Here is a 17,555-nt window from a genome sequence, read left to right as displayed (position 1 = left end):
AAAAGTGTCCGTTCCTTTTTAATGTGACACAAATTGCCTCAGACCCTAAGCCATGCCGAGGTCAAGGGTTATCGCTCCGTGGGTGCGGTCGAGAGACTGAAGGAGTGAAGATTTACTGGTGACACAGGTGTGAGAATTAATGTCCCTACGACCAGGTGAGCTGATCCCTCTACCTTATCAGGCGATGAAAGGCTGCCATTGCCTGCATGTTGGTGTTACACGAGTTCACTTATTTCATGTCGGACAGTTTTTCTAGTAGTTGAAGTCGTATCTCAAAATCACTGCTTTCAGGGATAAAATTACATTGTTACCTCTTTGTTAATGTGAACGCAACGTATTTTTTTATTTATAAAAGTTACTTTCATTGCTGTATAAACATATTGTGACAGCGCAAAAACTCTCAGGAGAATGCTAATATCTCTCATATTTACATTAGCAATTTGTTTTCCGCACATTATTAGCCACGTGGACCAAGAAATATGAACTACACTTTCTGCTCTTATCAACAGACAGATTTTATCAAAGACAGCAAGGTAACTAAACTGCTGAACACTGCCCTGTACAAAAATATCAAACATCTACTTTTACTCTAACATCTACCCTTGAGCCAGCCAAGTATAAAACATTGAGTTGACATCCACAGTAAAGCTTTAGGTCTAATTACAACCTTGTTGTAATTTGTGTAAACAACGGTCTATAAAAAGCTTTGAATACACAATATTACACATATTAAATAGCTCATGATCACACTCAGGTAAGTGCAAGCTCTCAGTGCTTGAGGCAAAAACAATTTACAGAGAAGGTAACAGGGTACAAGGGTAATGTGTACATCACATGTTGGGTACAGGAGTGTCTGATGTTTAGATATTTGCTGTCAGAAAAAGCTTACTTCAGTAAATTTGGAGCTAGCCCTAAGAGAGGTCATGCAGTTTCATCCTGTGCATGTTGTTTATATTATTTGTATTATTTGACCTGTCGGTGCGTGTAGTAGTAAATCCTCACTGACTTACGGGTGTGTTTCTACCTGTAACTTTGAACACAGAATGTAGACAGTCGGATACAATTTCTGTTGTCCAAAGTCCATGGCCTAGAATAAAAAAGAGAAATCCATCAGCCACACATCACGAAGTTGCAAGTCACAGGTTATCTTTGAGTTTTGTTGAACGAAGGCCCAAACCGTCGCGAGTTTGTGATGTGCACGTGACAGAGGGCAGTAGAGGGGACAGATAAGGAGAACAAACATCAAATCACTTCCCGCTCTCATGAGTGTGTTGTAGAAGTGAATGTGTGTCGTATATGTAAATATGGGAGCTTGGTTGTTGGTGATTCAGTTTATGTTTTGTACATTAGTTGTATAAAACACTTTGTGCAAATCCGAAAAGTGCTATATAAATGTTCATTAATATCATTATTGCTCAACAACACAAGTTTGTACATAACATGTTGTCCTAGCCTGTCCTTAGTTTGGCCTACCTGACTTTTTAAAGAGGACTGTCTTGTTGTTCTCTACAGTCTCTTTATTACCTTTTATTTTCATTAATATAAAATATTATTCTTTCAGATACTTTTCAAGACAGTGACATGAATGATTGAAATCCTTCAATAATAATTACAATAATCCTCAATGACCACATGTTAATTAACAACTTTATTTTTTTTAATCGTTATTGTTACTGTCCTGAAAGTCGCGTTAGAAGCAGATAGTAAACAAAATTGGAACTATTAAATGTAATGGTTTCAGTATGAAAAAGACTTGATTAACTGATTACATCCACTTATTAATCTTGATATCAAAATTGTCCTGAGACTGATGAGCTTTGAAAGTAACTGTGCACATGAAACCAGCTACAAAGCTCCTTGGTGTCTGGCACGACTAGGGTTTGAAAATCAGTTTAGTTTAACTACTAGACTCTACACTTAACTTCGCAACATGTCTGCTTACAGTGTGTCGTGGCATTAAAAAAAAAAAATAAAATGTGTGAGGTGTTTGGATCTTTGTTTTAGCTGAGGTTCCTGAAGTATAATTTTTTTGATGTCGGTACAGACGTGGAGAAGGCCGTCAACGACTTGTCACAGGCGGCGACAGAAGACTCGTTGTATGTCATCAGTGATGACGTAGAGTAAGTTATGGATTATGATATGATAGAGAGGCTTAGATGCACTCTGATCATCGCTTGTTTTGTGGGTAATAATTTACAGATGATGAATATTACATTTTTACACAAAAATTGAATTTAGTTATTGGCAGAGTTCGTTGCTAGTATCAATGAGAAAAAAGGGAACTATTATTTTAGTGTAAAGTGCATATGTACTGCATAGACGGCTATGTTTTTAATCATGTAACACAGATCGACATTCACTAACGTGTCACAGGTGTGCTAGTTACCTTGTACACTCATGTCAATGACAGGTTAGGCTTCCAGACTTTCTGTGACAGACTGCTAGGACGTGTTCCTGGTCTCCACCTTTGGGCGGCAAGTTATTTCAGCAAAACTCCATCCGACGACTGGCCGGAGGAATATTTAACCAGACCCTTCCGTTCCCCACCAGCTGTTGTCATGCAAGTAGAGCAGGATGAAAAATTCCGTTTTAACGTCAAACCCTATACTCAAGAAGAGTTACTCAAAGAAAACAATGATCTAGAGACAGTACACCACCCACCTCAGGGGTACCCAGCTCTCTACCCAGGTAACTGTGAAACCTGTGGTTGTCAGGTGGCCACAATCCTTCGCAGACTCCGTGGAAGAGTTTCAGGTGGGTAGTATGTTGTGTGATGTCGTTTTACATGCAAGTTACCTTTAGATTGTTAAAAAAAAAACCTGAATAATTATAAGGGAAATTTATTTGCTTATTCTAATCCGTTCCTTTTTAATGTTACCTGCCGCAGAAAGGACCACGGCGTCGGGCACAGCACTAGCCAGCCTGGAGTGGAGAGACATGTTGGTCCTGTACGGTACTGACCTTACAGGGATTGACCCTACAGGGACTGGCCGTAAAGACATCTCTGGTTTGATAAGCGGACTTCAAAATTCGGGTATTCCAGTAGAGATTATGAAAGATGATAACATTGAGGACGTGGCACGGCCTGCACTGATGTGGTTTGGGTGACAAATACTCGCAATGTTCGTGGTTTGGAGAGAAAAGTCGTCGTGGTCGTGCAGGAAAGTAATTTTGATATCCACAATGATCGACTTTACCTCATGTCACGGTGTTCTTCAAAGCTCGTGATTGTCTGCCCAGATACACGTCTCTAAGTACATACATGTCAGGGTGGTTGGGGCTCTGAAGCAAAGTGGGGTCCGACGAGTCAAAATTTCTCTAGGAAAACCCAACTCCATGGATAAGTCCCTAACTTTTTATTGTATATTTTTGACAGATGTGTAAAAAGATTATTGTTCCCAGTAGACCAGATGTCATTCTTAGTGAGATTATTAATACCTGAGATCATCCGATTGCTAATAGGATAGACAGTTTTTGACAAAACTATTATTCTTATCAATTTTATTGTGAGGTTTTTGGATAACCAAACCGATTTTTCAGTCAAATGAGTGGAAGATCAACAGAATTTTAAGAAGGCTACAATTAATTAACACGAATGTTACATTTATGTTTTTAGGGCTCACCACAGATTCCATGTCTTTGGTATAATGAGCTTTTGTCTTCAGGATCCATAAGCTGTAAAGAAGACTTGTAGCCTTATAACATCATATATTGGATTCTTAGATGCTAATGATCGAATATTGTAACATGTTACTAATTGGATGTAATGGCAAACTAGCAAATGTTGACATGTAATCTCAGAGACAGTCTTCGTGCACTTCACTATCTGTACCAAGCATAATCCAGGACAGAAATTGTTATTTAGCTCACAAAATAATTTATACATGTTAAAGTAACATATATATATATATATAAACATACACACCCACATAGTGACATTCAACACGCACGCACACCTCTACCCTATTGCACGTACACATAAACTTCATCCAATGCATCATCGTCTGTCATCTCCAGAGGCGATCTTATCAAGGATGAATAAGACACAGTCAATCTTTGATACAAATGAGTGGTGATGAAAGTTAATCATGAAGGATTGCGTACTTGTTCGTGTTTGTTTGTGAGTGTGTTCCTCAAATAGTTGTGTAACATCGGTGCTCTAGCCCCCAGAGTGTCACAGAATGAATGGCCTTTGACCCACCGTAAGCAGTGGACTTGCAGGTTCTCTGAGGTCTCCAGTGTCAGTGATTGTTGATTTAGAGGGAAAGTGCTTCCAACTCGCGGTGATTTCGCTCTGTGAGGGTGGGGATCATCGGGGGGGTTCCCAGTCACTTAATCCCCAGACACTTCATCCCCGACACTTCATCCCCGACACTTCATCCCCGAGACATTTAATCCCTAAGCACTTCATCCCCAGACACTTCATCCCTAAACTAAATTCTTAACTATAAAAATTATGAAGTCAGCGAAAAATTTTATTGAAATTTATTAATTGAAATTCAAATAATTCAAATTCAAATCATGCTATTAACTTCAACGTCATTTGAACATCTACAACATTAGTTAAAATTCATATAAGCAAGTAAATGTAATGTTCTTCAACAATATGATATGAAAATTGTTCTTGAGTGTTCGGGAGGTAATTGCTGTTAATCAATATGAAAGGTAAGCTAATGATCGGAGGTACAGAAGACGATCCATTGACTCATATCTCTCTACAATGTTGCTAATTCTCCTGCTAACTCAGCGAATTTCTTCTTTGGACGTTTCTCTGTGCCGGCGCATGATGTAGAACAGACGCCTTGTGTAGCTGACAATCCTTACGTAGACCATCAAGGAATGTCCACATCGTTGGGTGATGACAGGAGAAGAGAGATTGAAGGGCGTGATGCCAACCCTCCACAGAGTTGTTTGTTCGTGCAACACCGCCGATGACGTCCAGGTATTTGTTCCAAGTGTCTGGAGGGAATAAAGCTGAAGCGTAGTTATCCCCTCTACCGCGCAGTCTGCGGCCCCGTATGTACGTATATAAGTATGCTCGAAGTAGGATAGAAGTTCCGGCATGCGATCATGTTGTGGCATTGACTCTGCAAGCAATTCGAAGGAATCGACGATGTCTTCCTCACGTACATAGGCAAGTGCTGGGAGGCAGTGTCAGGGAGGAGGTGTCGGGGAGGAAGTGTCAGGGGCTCACACTCCTGTCCGCCATGTTGACGGGTAGTGCGGGTTAGTCACCTGTCACACAAGTCTCGGGGATTAAATGTCTCGGGGATGAAGTGTCGGGGATGAAGTGTCTGGGGATTAAATGTCTCGGGGATGAAGTGTCGGGGATGAAGTGTCGGGGATGAAGTGTCTGGGGATTAAGTGACCGGACACCCATCGGGGGTTAGTGGGTATGGTGGATGTGTTGCAAATGGAAGTGTGGAAATTTAAAAGTGCAATATCTCAGCCAGAGGCGAACTTATTGTGCTGAACAAGATCTCAAAATAGTAACAAAGATGTAGAACAAGCTAATAAATAATAACAAAGATGTAGAAGGAAGAGCAACGCCAGGACTCCCTGTGGGCCGCCAGTAAAGGAAGATAACTGTAGATGTAAGGGTAACAACTCCAGACAATAAGGTCAGTGACATCAGGACAATACTGGGACGATATTGAGTTATCTTGAGAATATAAAGAAATGTTATCACATGAAACCACAAGAGGCTGATCATCCCTTCAGTTTACTCAATGTAGCTCAAGGTTGCTGTCGAAGAGAGTGAAGCGAGCGGAGTGGACTCCAGCCAATAGATGTAGACAGTTCGCACTTCAAATAACATTACAGACATTATATACATCATATACATTATATACATTACATACATTACATACAGTACATACAGGACTGTTTCAAACCAGAAGATGAAGAAAACGAAGCAGAAACACGTGTAAACATGAAGGTCCAACTTTTTTTATCCAAATGGAAGCACGACAACAAAACATAAACAATTAATATCACGGAGAGCAGACACCCTCAGTCTGTTGGGCCAGGGGACACAACTCCCACTCATACGCATGTTCTATAGCAGGGGTGGGCAATTAATTTTCCCAAGGGGCCGCATGAGAAATTGGGATGGTTTTAGAGGGCTGGACTAATATAGTTAACACAGTTTTACCCAATACTGTATATATAGTATATATACTGGCGGGCAGGCCAGCGGGCAGGCCGGTCAGAGACAGGAGGCGGGCCACCCTTTGCCCAGGTCTGTTCTATAGGATTTAGCCACTCACATTTGTAGCTACTGTTATCAAATGTCTTGACCTAAGTCCCGTGTTGAAGTAACAAAACGAACATCGACATCTTTTGTTTTGTTCGTCATTTAGTTTTAACTTGTGGGTCATCAATAGTCTAATATCATAAATACAGTCTTGGATGCTCTGTATTTGTACAGCTTGTGTTTGGTAGTCAACCTTACCTCATGGCTATGTTCGTTCCTGTCTAGTCGATCCATTGCCGCTGTTGCTGTCGCGATCCTGATGTAGACATCTGGCGTGTGGCTGACGTCCTTGTAGAGGGTGGCTCTCGAGTAGTTAAAGCTCTGACCTCTTGCACTGTACCCCGTTCATAGAGATCTCAGCTTTGCCGCTGCCTTTGATCATAACTTTGCTCCTTTGACCTGGCACTATAGCTCTGTGTGTCATCACACATCACCTGTCTGATAGCTTGTTTGTGTGACATGAGTGTAAGGATTAGGGTCATCAGTGTAATGTCCCTCCCTGTAATGTTACAAAAGTTAGGCCAGGACTTGACACACATTTTCCTTTTATCACAAGTTGTCTTATATATATATAAATATATTTATTTATATATAAATTTTAAAATAAATTATAAATCATATACATTTACGTAAACCATAGTAAGTCATCCTTCTTCATGCTCCCTTTGTATAGCACACCCAAAGACTATTTTTTTGTACAAACAAAAATTATTTTTAAAATGCTTGACTTCCATTACAAGAGGTTCAGCGGCACTCGTAGGACAATAGATCATCCGAATACTCGACAGTACAACTTTTTTTTTAAGCATTCAGTGAAAATACAGTCACTCACTCTAGAATGTTCATATGTTGCTGCACCCTTAATTAACTGAACACTTTGTTCATACCAAACAGCTCACAATAGGTCGTTATGCACAAGCTAATCAGTGATTGAATCACGCAACGTATGTGTGTGTGGTGAGTGTATCTTAGTGTTTGTCAGTTTTTGCCTTTAGAATCCCTTTAATAAAGGATGTGAAACAACATTTGTACATCGTGTGAATGTGTTTGTGTCAAACAGTTAAACTTGTAAGATGTGTTGTATAAGTGAGCCGCTAGTGTTTGTTGTGTTTACATTAATGAATCTCTTAACTCAGTGAAGCGGGTTTTGATGGACCACTCGTGTCTGTAGGTAGTCTCAGAGTTCTGTCCCCTTTGTTTACCACTGGCAGTAAACAATATCAGACTAAACACTTTAGTGCACGGCACTGACATTACAGTCTGGTGAGGCCCTTTGACAGCACGTGTACAACATATAAACACACTGACACAAATATCACACTGGTAGACTGACACACTGACACAGATATCACACTGGTAGACTGACACACGCACGGATATATCGCACTTGTAGACTGACACATTGACACAGATATCACACTGGTAGACTGACACATTGACACAGATATCACACTGGTAGACTGACACATTCACACGTATATCGCACTTGTAGACTGACACATTGACACAGATATCACACTGGTAGACTGACACATTGACACAGATGTCACACTGGTAGACTGACACACACACGGATATAATGACACATTAACGCACATACACCTGTGTAACAGATAAACTAGTTGAGACTTGTTGTTGTGTAAACAGAAACACGGACCTCGTGATGCTAAAATCTGTAATGACGTCATGTCTATCATTAGCATTTATCATTAAGGCTCACATCGTCACTGTCATCACCGTCATGTACAACACACCTGAATGTAAATTCTAACCCAAACTGAGAGTAGAAGAGGACAAACACTAAAAGAAATTGTTGATGTAAGAGACTGACACACGACTACAGCAGGTGACAGGAGTGTCAGTGTCAGTGTCAGTCATCTTCAGTCGGCTTGTTGTCAAGGGAGACAATCACAAGTTGTGACGTACAGCGGGACATGAGGTCAAATCGGGGAGTGGTTAAGTCATAGTGCCGTAACGACAGAGATCTATATAAATCTTCAGGGGACTGCACACACACGACGACTTTTCTCTCCAGACCACGAACATGACGTCCACCCGCCACCCACACCACGTCACTGCGGGCCGTGGCCACGTCGTCGATGTCATCATCCTTCATCACCCGCACTGGGATACCCGCTTCTTGCAGTCCTCTCACCATACCCAACTGATCACTAACGTTATACCAGTTCAACACCAGCACGTCTCTCCACTGTAGACAGGGTATTGTGCCGCCGATGGTAGAGGTCAATGTTGTAGATGTTGTTGTGCTGCCCTCTGTCAACATGGATATAAACAATAGCATCGTGACGTCATCACGTAAACTGAGAGACACACGTCACTAACACACTGTCTTATTTACAAGACTGCTTCTCACCCGTTCGTTATTTATCACACAGGTAAGTGTTTAACTGTAAACAACGTTACACTACACAATACACACACCTACCTGTAACACCAACAAGGAGACTGTGTAGGAAGCTGGCCACCTCATGACCGCACGTGACACAGTCAACTGGAAAGTATTCTGAGTGACCCTGACCTCGGTGATACAGTCGTCTGACTGGCGGGCCGTCTGTGTGGTCGGACACACCTCGCTCACTGTACGGCTCGACATGACGGTGTTCAGTGATCTTCTCGTCCTGCTCGACTTCCCTGACGACGGCCGGAGGAGAGCGGAGGGGTCTGGTTAAATATTCCATTTGCCAGCCGGCGGGTGCGAGTCCATGATAACAACATGCCGCCCACAGATGGAGACGAGGAATCCGTGTCAGCAGCTTGTCACACAAAGTCTGGAAGTTCTTGATTGTGTAGCCACGACTGTAACATAGGATGTAGCTATACGCGTTACACTGTGTACTGTTATTAATGTCTGATTCTGTTTGTGTATCATGTGTAATATCGTTACCAATGATGTCATGAAGTAAGTGATGTCACAATAATGTCACGTGACAATAATGACAATCTGTGTAACAGCCGATGATTCAAAACAAATCTATGTTGACAACACAACACCTCCATCAGGTGTCAGAACTGTTGAGGAAATATCACCTGTTGAACACCAAAAAGTTTTAATATAGTAAATACAGACAGCATCTACCTGTGTGTCTGTCATCACATCACACGCTGTACAACTCACCTGTACTCACTCCCTACTTCATCAGCGATGACGTACAACGACCCTCCACTCGCCGCCTGTGACAAGTCTTTGACGGCCTTCTCCACGTCGTCATCATCATCAAGCTCATACAGCAGGAGGTGAGGCTGACCGGGTGACACACCTGCTGACTGTTGTGTCTTTACTGTCTGCAGCAACAGGTGATACAACATGCTGCACGCTGCACGACTCCCTATCCAAGTACTGACAACGTAGACGTGGTGACCACACCGCAGCCACTGTATGGCCATCAGCAGCAGCACCACAGTTTTACCTGTACCGGGCGGTCCGGTGACAAAGAGTCTTTCAGGCGGGTCGTGTAGCAGGTGAACTTGCTCCGGGAAGAGTGTGATTACAGCAGTATAGCACTCTCCTGTCCACCACACGGCCTGACCCAGGGTCTTGACACTCACACGTGGAGGACATGTGCATGGCACACTCACTGTTGTCGCCGGACCACAGAACCTGCAACAAACAAATGTTGGATACTTGAGCTCATCTTACTATTAAAATAAACATCACATCAACTGTTGTGACCAACCCTGTATATTGAGTGATTTAATTTATTTACTACAAGTGGTTTGTTACATTCAGTAAAAACTTTTTCTGTCTTTTCCTACTAACGTACTTCTATGCTAAGAAACAAAACCAAAAAGTGAAAGTAGTTACTACATTCTGTCTCTCTCTGTCACTAACGGTCTACTGTCTACTAACAGTTGTACATGTCGCAGTGAAGCTTGAATTCTTCTCTCTAACTTTATTCTCTTCACCAATAAATACTATCAACTCCACAATCTAACACCAACCTGGAAAAAATAGCTTTTGTTAACTTTGTGAAAATAGTTTAGCTGAGTGAATAAACAAACTAACCTGACATTACTGTTACAAACTGTACAGAATCTTCATAAAATATTGACAGTAAAACCTCGATTTCACGTTTCTCAATGGGACCGCCATAATAAACGTTACATGGAGTAAACACTTTATCTACTTCAGATGACACCCAGACATGGAGACAGTATGACAGACCCCTCATGTCACAATCCTGTGTAATCATATCACGATGTCAAAGTTCAACAGGTGAGCAGCAAGGTTGTGGCCGTGTGTAGACAAGACTTGATGTCCCCGTGGGGAGGAACTCATCAAAGGTGGCCTGTCCTGTGAGTTGTGCTGGTGTTTACATCACGTGTCCTGTGAGTTGTGCTGGTGTTTACATCACGTGTTCCGCAGCCTCCTCACATATTTCGTCAAGAGAAAGTACACCGCAAGTTTCAAAGCTCTCCTCTCAAATAACGAAATTGTCGAAGTTGAAATCAGATGAACCAGAGGTCACTCTGTCCCAGTCATCTCGTAGAACTTCATCATTCAGGCTCAAATCGCCAGTATCATCGCCGTCATGTACATCGTCCGACACACCTGACTGAACATTAAGACCAGCCTCGGCGATACAGTCTCCATAGTTGACGGCTTAAATGCTGTCCATGATGCAGCCACAAAGTTCATGACCCTTAAGAGGTCAATGTTCATGTCGAAACGTACGCCGAGGTCAAGTAGGGTCACAAGTTTGTATACGATCTTTGCACGATATAAATACTTGACATTCTTGTTTACCTCGTAATTCGTTCTTTACCTCTTTTACCCTCGTGACATTTTCTTCCTCTCACTTTTTGTTTTGTCAGACAACAAAGTAAAAACTAAGCGAGTGTTGTCGACACTGTAGATATTTGTGTGTAGCCTTGTAAATACTGCGGCAGGTCTCAGTCTCCCAGTTACTGACAATGTGTTGAGGAGGTGAAAGTATAAATACGATACCCACACAGTCACACACACTGACTGCCACTTCTGTCCCTCCCTGCACACGCGGGTAGAAGCCAAATTGCCGCAGACATCAAACAAGTCAAAGACAGACGACAGTGAGCCGCGGGTCAGGCCAGAGAGTTGCGTCCCCTGATTGTGTACATCTTTTTTTACAAGACTTTCTTTGTAAACTTACTTTTCAATAAGAATGTTCGTAATCGGCAGCAGTTTCTGTTTGTATGTTTGTCATATGTGTGTGACACACAATAAAGGTCACACTGACATTTTAATGTCACGTGTAGCACGTGCCGTCTTGTAACATCGGGCAATGTTCGTGTAGTCGAACCACCCGGTGATTAGGACCAACATAATGGCGTCCCAATGTGGTCCCATTCACCGGAAGCGATTGTATGTGCGGGAGTTGGTTTGTTAGTGTTTAATGTCGTGCCACCAAATAAAACTACATCACGACAGTTTGCTGTGGGAGACCGCTAGCTACGTTTGTGTTGCTGTGTGTCATCCTGAACATCAATCTCTGTAAGACCGTCTATAGGGCTACCTTTGATGGTGATGAAAACAGAGGATGAGAGAAACACAATAGTCACGAAAGAAAGTAAGTCATGGATCTACATCAAAAAGATAGAGAGGATGGAGAGACGACAGCTACACGAGAAGAAAGAGAAGAAAAGGAGAATTAGGAATGTGATGTCAAAGTCAGGTAACTACATAGGTAGACTACATATCTTGTAATAAGTCTAATATTAACAACGAGCAGTTTATAAGCCAAGCTAACATGTCTGACAGCTGACTGCATTCTCAGCGAGGGGCTGTTCTTCTCCGTATCAGCCCTGGGGCTTCGTTTAGTTTAGTTTAGTTTAGTCCTTGTTACTCCTCTAAAAGCAAAGGGCCTCAGATTTGTTTTTACTTGAGGGGGTTGTCAGCTCAAATGAAGCGCCCAAGGAAGGGCCAGTGTGCAGCATTTTAGTCTGGCCTAACCATGAAAGACATGTTTGGCTTGGTTACACCTGCCTGGTGCACAAGGTTCCCTCCGACATCGCTCTGTGGATCGACAAGGTGTTCAAGCCACCACACCACTACAAGGTGAGTTGCACCAACTGGTGATGGAGCCCAGGGGCCCAGACCCTTCCTAAATTAAAAAAAAGTGTATAAAAGAGAGCGAGCAACGTATTTTCACTGTTTTATATTACACACAAAAAAAACCATCTAGGATGTCGCTTAATCTTCCTTCCGCTGACCGACCAACCCATGCAGAGCGCAGTCACGTGATCAGCTCTATTGTGCCTGACAACTCACAGGTCAAGATACAACCACACCTGTCATGACCACCTGTAGGTCTGCTACTGCGATGACGTCAACCATCTACAGACACCACAGGTGAGACAGTCACGTGAGTGCACGAGGAGACTGTCGCCGCTTTTGTGTGTGAAGGTGTCCTGGCAACGAAGCATTTAACACGGAAAGTTATTTAAGATTTAGATGTAATATAACATTCATTATAACACGAAGGTTATCACACTCCCAGTAATACATTATAAGCTTTTGTATCCTTCGTGCTTCATGAAAGGTATCCGTGCTAGTGAAGCAAGGTACCTAACATAATTCTTCACGAGTAAGAAATGTATCATAAACATTAGTGAGATCTACTATTTGTTTCCCTTTTTGCATCCAACCATTTCTTAATATGTACAACTGTTCTGCCTCTAATAATATTATCATTAAAGTGGATGGGATCCGTGAGAAATTCTTCTCTGCATATTGGAATACACTTGGTAATAAACTGTTTATAATGCCTCATCACATCTTGCCAAAATGTATTTTGTAAATGTTTACCAACTATATTACTATGTTAACCACAAGTATCAAACTTTACTGACTCCGGAGAAATAACTGACATCAAGCTAGTAAGACTGCCACTGTTAAAGACGACTTAACAACTAACTGTGAGTGTGGCTATGAATGAGTTAACATCCAAGGGAAGGGGGCAGGTCGGGTAAGGAAGTCAGCAGGTGAACTAACTTAGATATTACGATATATTTCACTACTGTTTTTTTTTTCAAAATTTCGCCTGAAATGATCACTAACTTTAATTGTCTGCAGTAGAATTGCTCACGAAATAAATATCACTGTTCAATATCTGAAATTGGTTTGGAAGGTACAAGAAGGTGTTCTGTGCCTCGCTTCAATATTGTGTTTCTGACAGGACTCCATGGCATCCAGTTACAATCACAATCACAAGAAAGCACTTCAGTTCTTTGATGTGTGACATTTGTCATCGTTTCTAACATCTGTTGAGTAGCGACCTGTGTCTCTAGCCATTGCATCCTATACCTGTGTGTATAGTTATTACATCCTATACCTGTGTCTCTAGCCATTACATCCTATACCTGTGTCTCTATTACATCCTATACCTGTGTCTCTAGCCATTACATGCTATACCTGTGTCTCTAGCCATTACATCCTATACCTGTGTCTCTAGCCATTACATCCTATACCTGTGGCTAAAAGAACTCCAAGAGTTTGCCAGGAGGATGCTGGCCTCAAGTGTGTCTCACATTCTCTGCTCTAGCGGCGGCCTGTCTGTCCACTCAGTGCACGTGTCCTTAGGGAGGCCGGACTTTGTCCTTTGTCCAGGACAGCGCAGGACGAGAACATTGAATGTTGTTTGGGTGTTTTATAGGAGGGGCAGAGATTTTTTATGTCTGTAGCAGACAATTATTCTTTCTTAAGAGGAAATTTTCGATTTCTGAACATACAGTGGAACCTCGGTTAACGAACTTAATCCGTTCTGGAAAGCTGTTCGTTATCTGAAATGTTCGTTATCCGAAACAATGTTTTCCATAAGAAATAAAGGAAATAGATTTAATTGGTTCCCAGCCCCTGTTGACTCGCTAATATTTGAAAGTTGCAGGCTATATAGGTATTTTTTTAATGAGAACAGTTATAGTGCAATATAAATGGAGTTAAATAAACATAAAAACATTAACAAAAGCATTTAAACATCAGAAAACTTGCCGTTTTGACGGCGTGAGTGGATGGAGGTGTGGGGAGGAAGGAATGGAATGACTGCTTTGATTCCCCCTCCATGAGCACACGTGACATTATAAAATCGGGGGTGACTTCCCCTTTCTTTAGCTTTGAGGTTAAAGGAAAAAAAAACTTGTCCAGTGTCTGTTCCTTCTGACTTTTTTTGTAAAACTCTTCGGTAAGACGACATCACATTACGACAGACGCATGCCACCTTCATACTTTGAAATCATTTCCTTTTACAATTGAATTGTTGGCCGCTTCCTTGTCATTACCTCACTACTAATAATTGCTCTTAATCTTCTTTAGAGCCATGATTGAGGATTATCTTACTAAAATAAAGCAGAACAATCACTAAATAAGAAGGATGCTCACAGATAAGGAACGACCGATCGTAACTGTGTCTCGAGCGCGAATGATGACATGCTGGTCGGTCACGTGTGGTTCACGTGGCTGTTCGTTAACCGAAATATTCGTTATCCGAGGCGTTCGCTAACCGAGGTTCCACTGTATTTGTTGTTATTGTACGATCCAATATCTCTTCTGGTTCAGCATTACTCCCCTCATCGTTAAGCAACGTGTCTTCTGCCATGTCTTCTCAAACCATTTCGATTTCAAACTCTCGAGGAAAATCAGGGTTAGTAATCAGTAACAGTCGCTAGCAAGATCATCACCACCTTCATCTTCGTCTGACAGTTTACTGCCATCTGGTGGTGTCACACAGACAGTAGCTGCCGAGTAGTCTTCGTCGCACTGTTCAAGAAAACTTTCAACTTTCTCCATGGAAATATACTATCTTGGCATGTTTAGTACACAAATAAGATAAATAACACTATAAATTATGTTAGATCAACGCACTGTAAACAGTCATTATCCCAATGTCCTTTTGACATGACGATGTGACATAACACGATATTACCTTTGTGTTCGTGGGATTGGAATAAACTTTAGCAAAACAGACACGTGTACAGTGTACTGACATGACGTCAGTCTCACAACGACTACAACAGTCAACTCACAGACTCCATTAAATGTGGCCCTGGTCACGTGACTGCTTCGGTACAACAGACGGAGGTCTGTAATTAACTGTCCTCTAGACAGAACACTGGTAGACAAGGGGTTAATGAATGACTGTAATCAACAGTAAATATTTAAGCCGTGAGACAGACACTCACCAGGTGGCGGGAGACTAGTAGACAGACATCCTTGTATACTTGACTGTGTGACACTTGTTCAGTCTGTGTCTTGTGTCTTATAAACATGTGTGTTGACAGCGTGTACACAACAACAGCTACTTAATAAATAAACAACATAAACAACGGGTGAGTGGCTCAAAGCTCAAGAGTGTTTAGTGACGATGAAGGTGAGATGGAGGAGGTTGTGGAAGGATGTGATGACAGTAGACCTGACATCTTGTCATCTCAACATCAATGTCAGTCTTCCACTGACTGTCACCACACGTGCAGTTGATATCAAATGTTATTTACACGTCAACACTCGTACAGTGTTAGTATATGTTGTGATACTCATTGTACACAGTGTGTCTTACCGTGCTACTAGTGTCCTGTACACGTGACGTGTCATGTGACTGTCAGGCCCAGACACAGCCACACGTCGTGTCCACCATTTGCCGAGTTTCTTTATCACGTGACGACTGACGTCACACGGGGTCTTGGGGTCAGACAACTGATCACAGCACAGAACAGCGATGTCCGCGGGGTCAGTTGATCCCAGACACCGACACAGGTCCTGTAACAGAATCACTTGATTAGTAGAGAAATGAACCAAACATGGTAAAGATTTCAGCGACATATTGAATAGTAGAGACACACTTTATATTGTTAGTTTACAAAAAGTGACTGAGTCCTAAAATGTTTTTTCTTCCTTACAAAGTGTCAGGAGGGTAAATGTCGGTTATGTTTGAACGTGACTCCATAAGTTGTACAAAACCTGTCTGAATATAGTGAACCACTTGTAAATACATATTATCAAGGGATGGTTATGGAAACCTTTACCCTTTGACTTTAGTGTGAGCGATCCATTGAGAAACCAATGTTTATTAGGTCGAGAGTGCAATACTGTGAAAGTAATGTTAAGCCGAATGATGATTCTGATATTACGGGTATCGACTACTTAGTTGCACCTTCCACTCGATATTTTTAAACATCAACAACAACCACAATAACCACAACACGAACCACAACAAAAACAACAGCCACGATGCAACATCAAAACCACGCAAGACCAAAACAACGACACCAATACAACAACACCAACAAAACGATATCAACACCAAAACCACAACAACACAGCAACAACAAAACTAGACACCAACAATAGCAACACCTACTCCAACAGCAATATACATCAGTAAGCGATGACAAGAATCCTCACCTTAGTCAGCTCGGGGTCATTGTCGAGCACCTGTTGTAGCTGACTAACCGTCAAGTTAGGGAGTGCGATCGTCTTAGTGACACGTAGACCTTGAGCGACGTCCTCAGGCAGCTTTGATACTGTGTCCCCCGCCCTGTCCAGCTGTTTGATGGCCTCCTGAAGATTGTTTTTAATCTCTGTGTGAGTTTTCTCTGTTCTTTCCTTTTCCGACATGTTGTGTTCATTTACGTTGCCATCAAAAGTTTTCACTTTACAGATGACAAGACCGTACTGTCGATGAATAAGGAGTACATCGATGTCCCCTGGTTTCCATTCCTGTCCAAGATCAGAGTGGTGCCTGGCGGGTAGAGGAAGTCTTCTTGCCACGTCAGCATAAAGAGAATCACGCAGGTAGTCGTCAAACAAGAGCTGACTCACTCCAACCAGCACTTGTTTGTTCTCTTTAAACATTCTCTCCAGACATAGAAGGACTCTTTGCATGGCTGCATCATGTCGGACATCACTGTCCTTAACTGCACTTGTCGCCGTCTGGTTGGACTCGTCTACCTGTGGAGATGACTGAAGGACGAGAACTTTCTGACCAGCAACAGACTCTTGTGTCGTCGGCACGCGGCTGACGTGTACAGGAGGCAGGAAGTAGACACTAGAGTCCAGATCAGGGAATGCCGCCTCAACCCACTGCTCCCAGAATTCCTCTTCCTGTTTTGCGCGGGTTAGCAGCTGTTGTAATGAAAAGACATCAAATCAACAGCAGCCTGCCTTGTATTATTCTGTATACAGATTTCTACAGGACTTCACTGCATTAAAAACAATATTCTTATTATCATTCTTTCTTATGTTTAACTTGACCACATTCTTTAAGATCAATGATACCCAAGTCAAATGTAAAAGCAGCGTTTGCAGCCACCA

At 42.1% G+C, this 17,555-nt stretch overlaps 1 protein-coding gene across 2 annotated transcripts; it reads left to right on the top strand.

Annotated features, from left to right (window-relative positions):
• Positions 1-9: 9 nt before the first annotated feature.
• LOC112575412 lies at positions 10-4,301 on the top strand. 2 transcript variants are annotated; one of them, XM_025257277.1, is made up of 4 exons: positions 10-155; positions 2,045-2,120; positions 2,438-2,754; positions 2,888-4,301. In XM_025257277.1, the coding sequence occupies exons 1-4, from the start codon at positions 140-142 to the stop codon at positions 3,106-3,108; spliced, it is 630 nt and encodes a 209-aa protein (XP_025113062.1). In that variant the 5' UTR covers positions 10-139; the 3' UTR covers positions 3,109-4,301. The 2 variants fall into 2 exon arrangements, with proteins under 2 accessions (XP_025113062.1, XP_025113060.1); XM_025257275.1 differs by having other exon boundaries at positions 23-155; positions 2,411-2,754.
• Positions 4,302-17,555: the final 13,254 nt, after the last annotated feature.

This window comes from Pomacea canaliculata, linkage group LG11 (assembly GCF_003073045.1).
Source record: "Pomacea canaliculata isolate SZHN2017 linkage group LG11, ASM307304v1, whole genome shotgun sequence".
In the NCBI taxonomy this organism is placed as follows: domain Eukaryota; kingdom Metazoa; phylum Mollusca; class Gastropoda; order Architaenioglossa; family Ampullariidae; genus Pomacea; species Pomacea canaliculata.
Note: the sequence above shows the minus strand (reverse complement) of the source record. Positions and strands in the feature narration are given on the sequence as shown.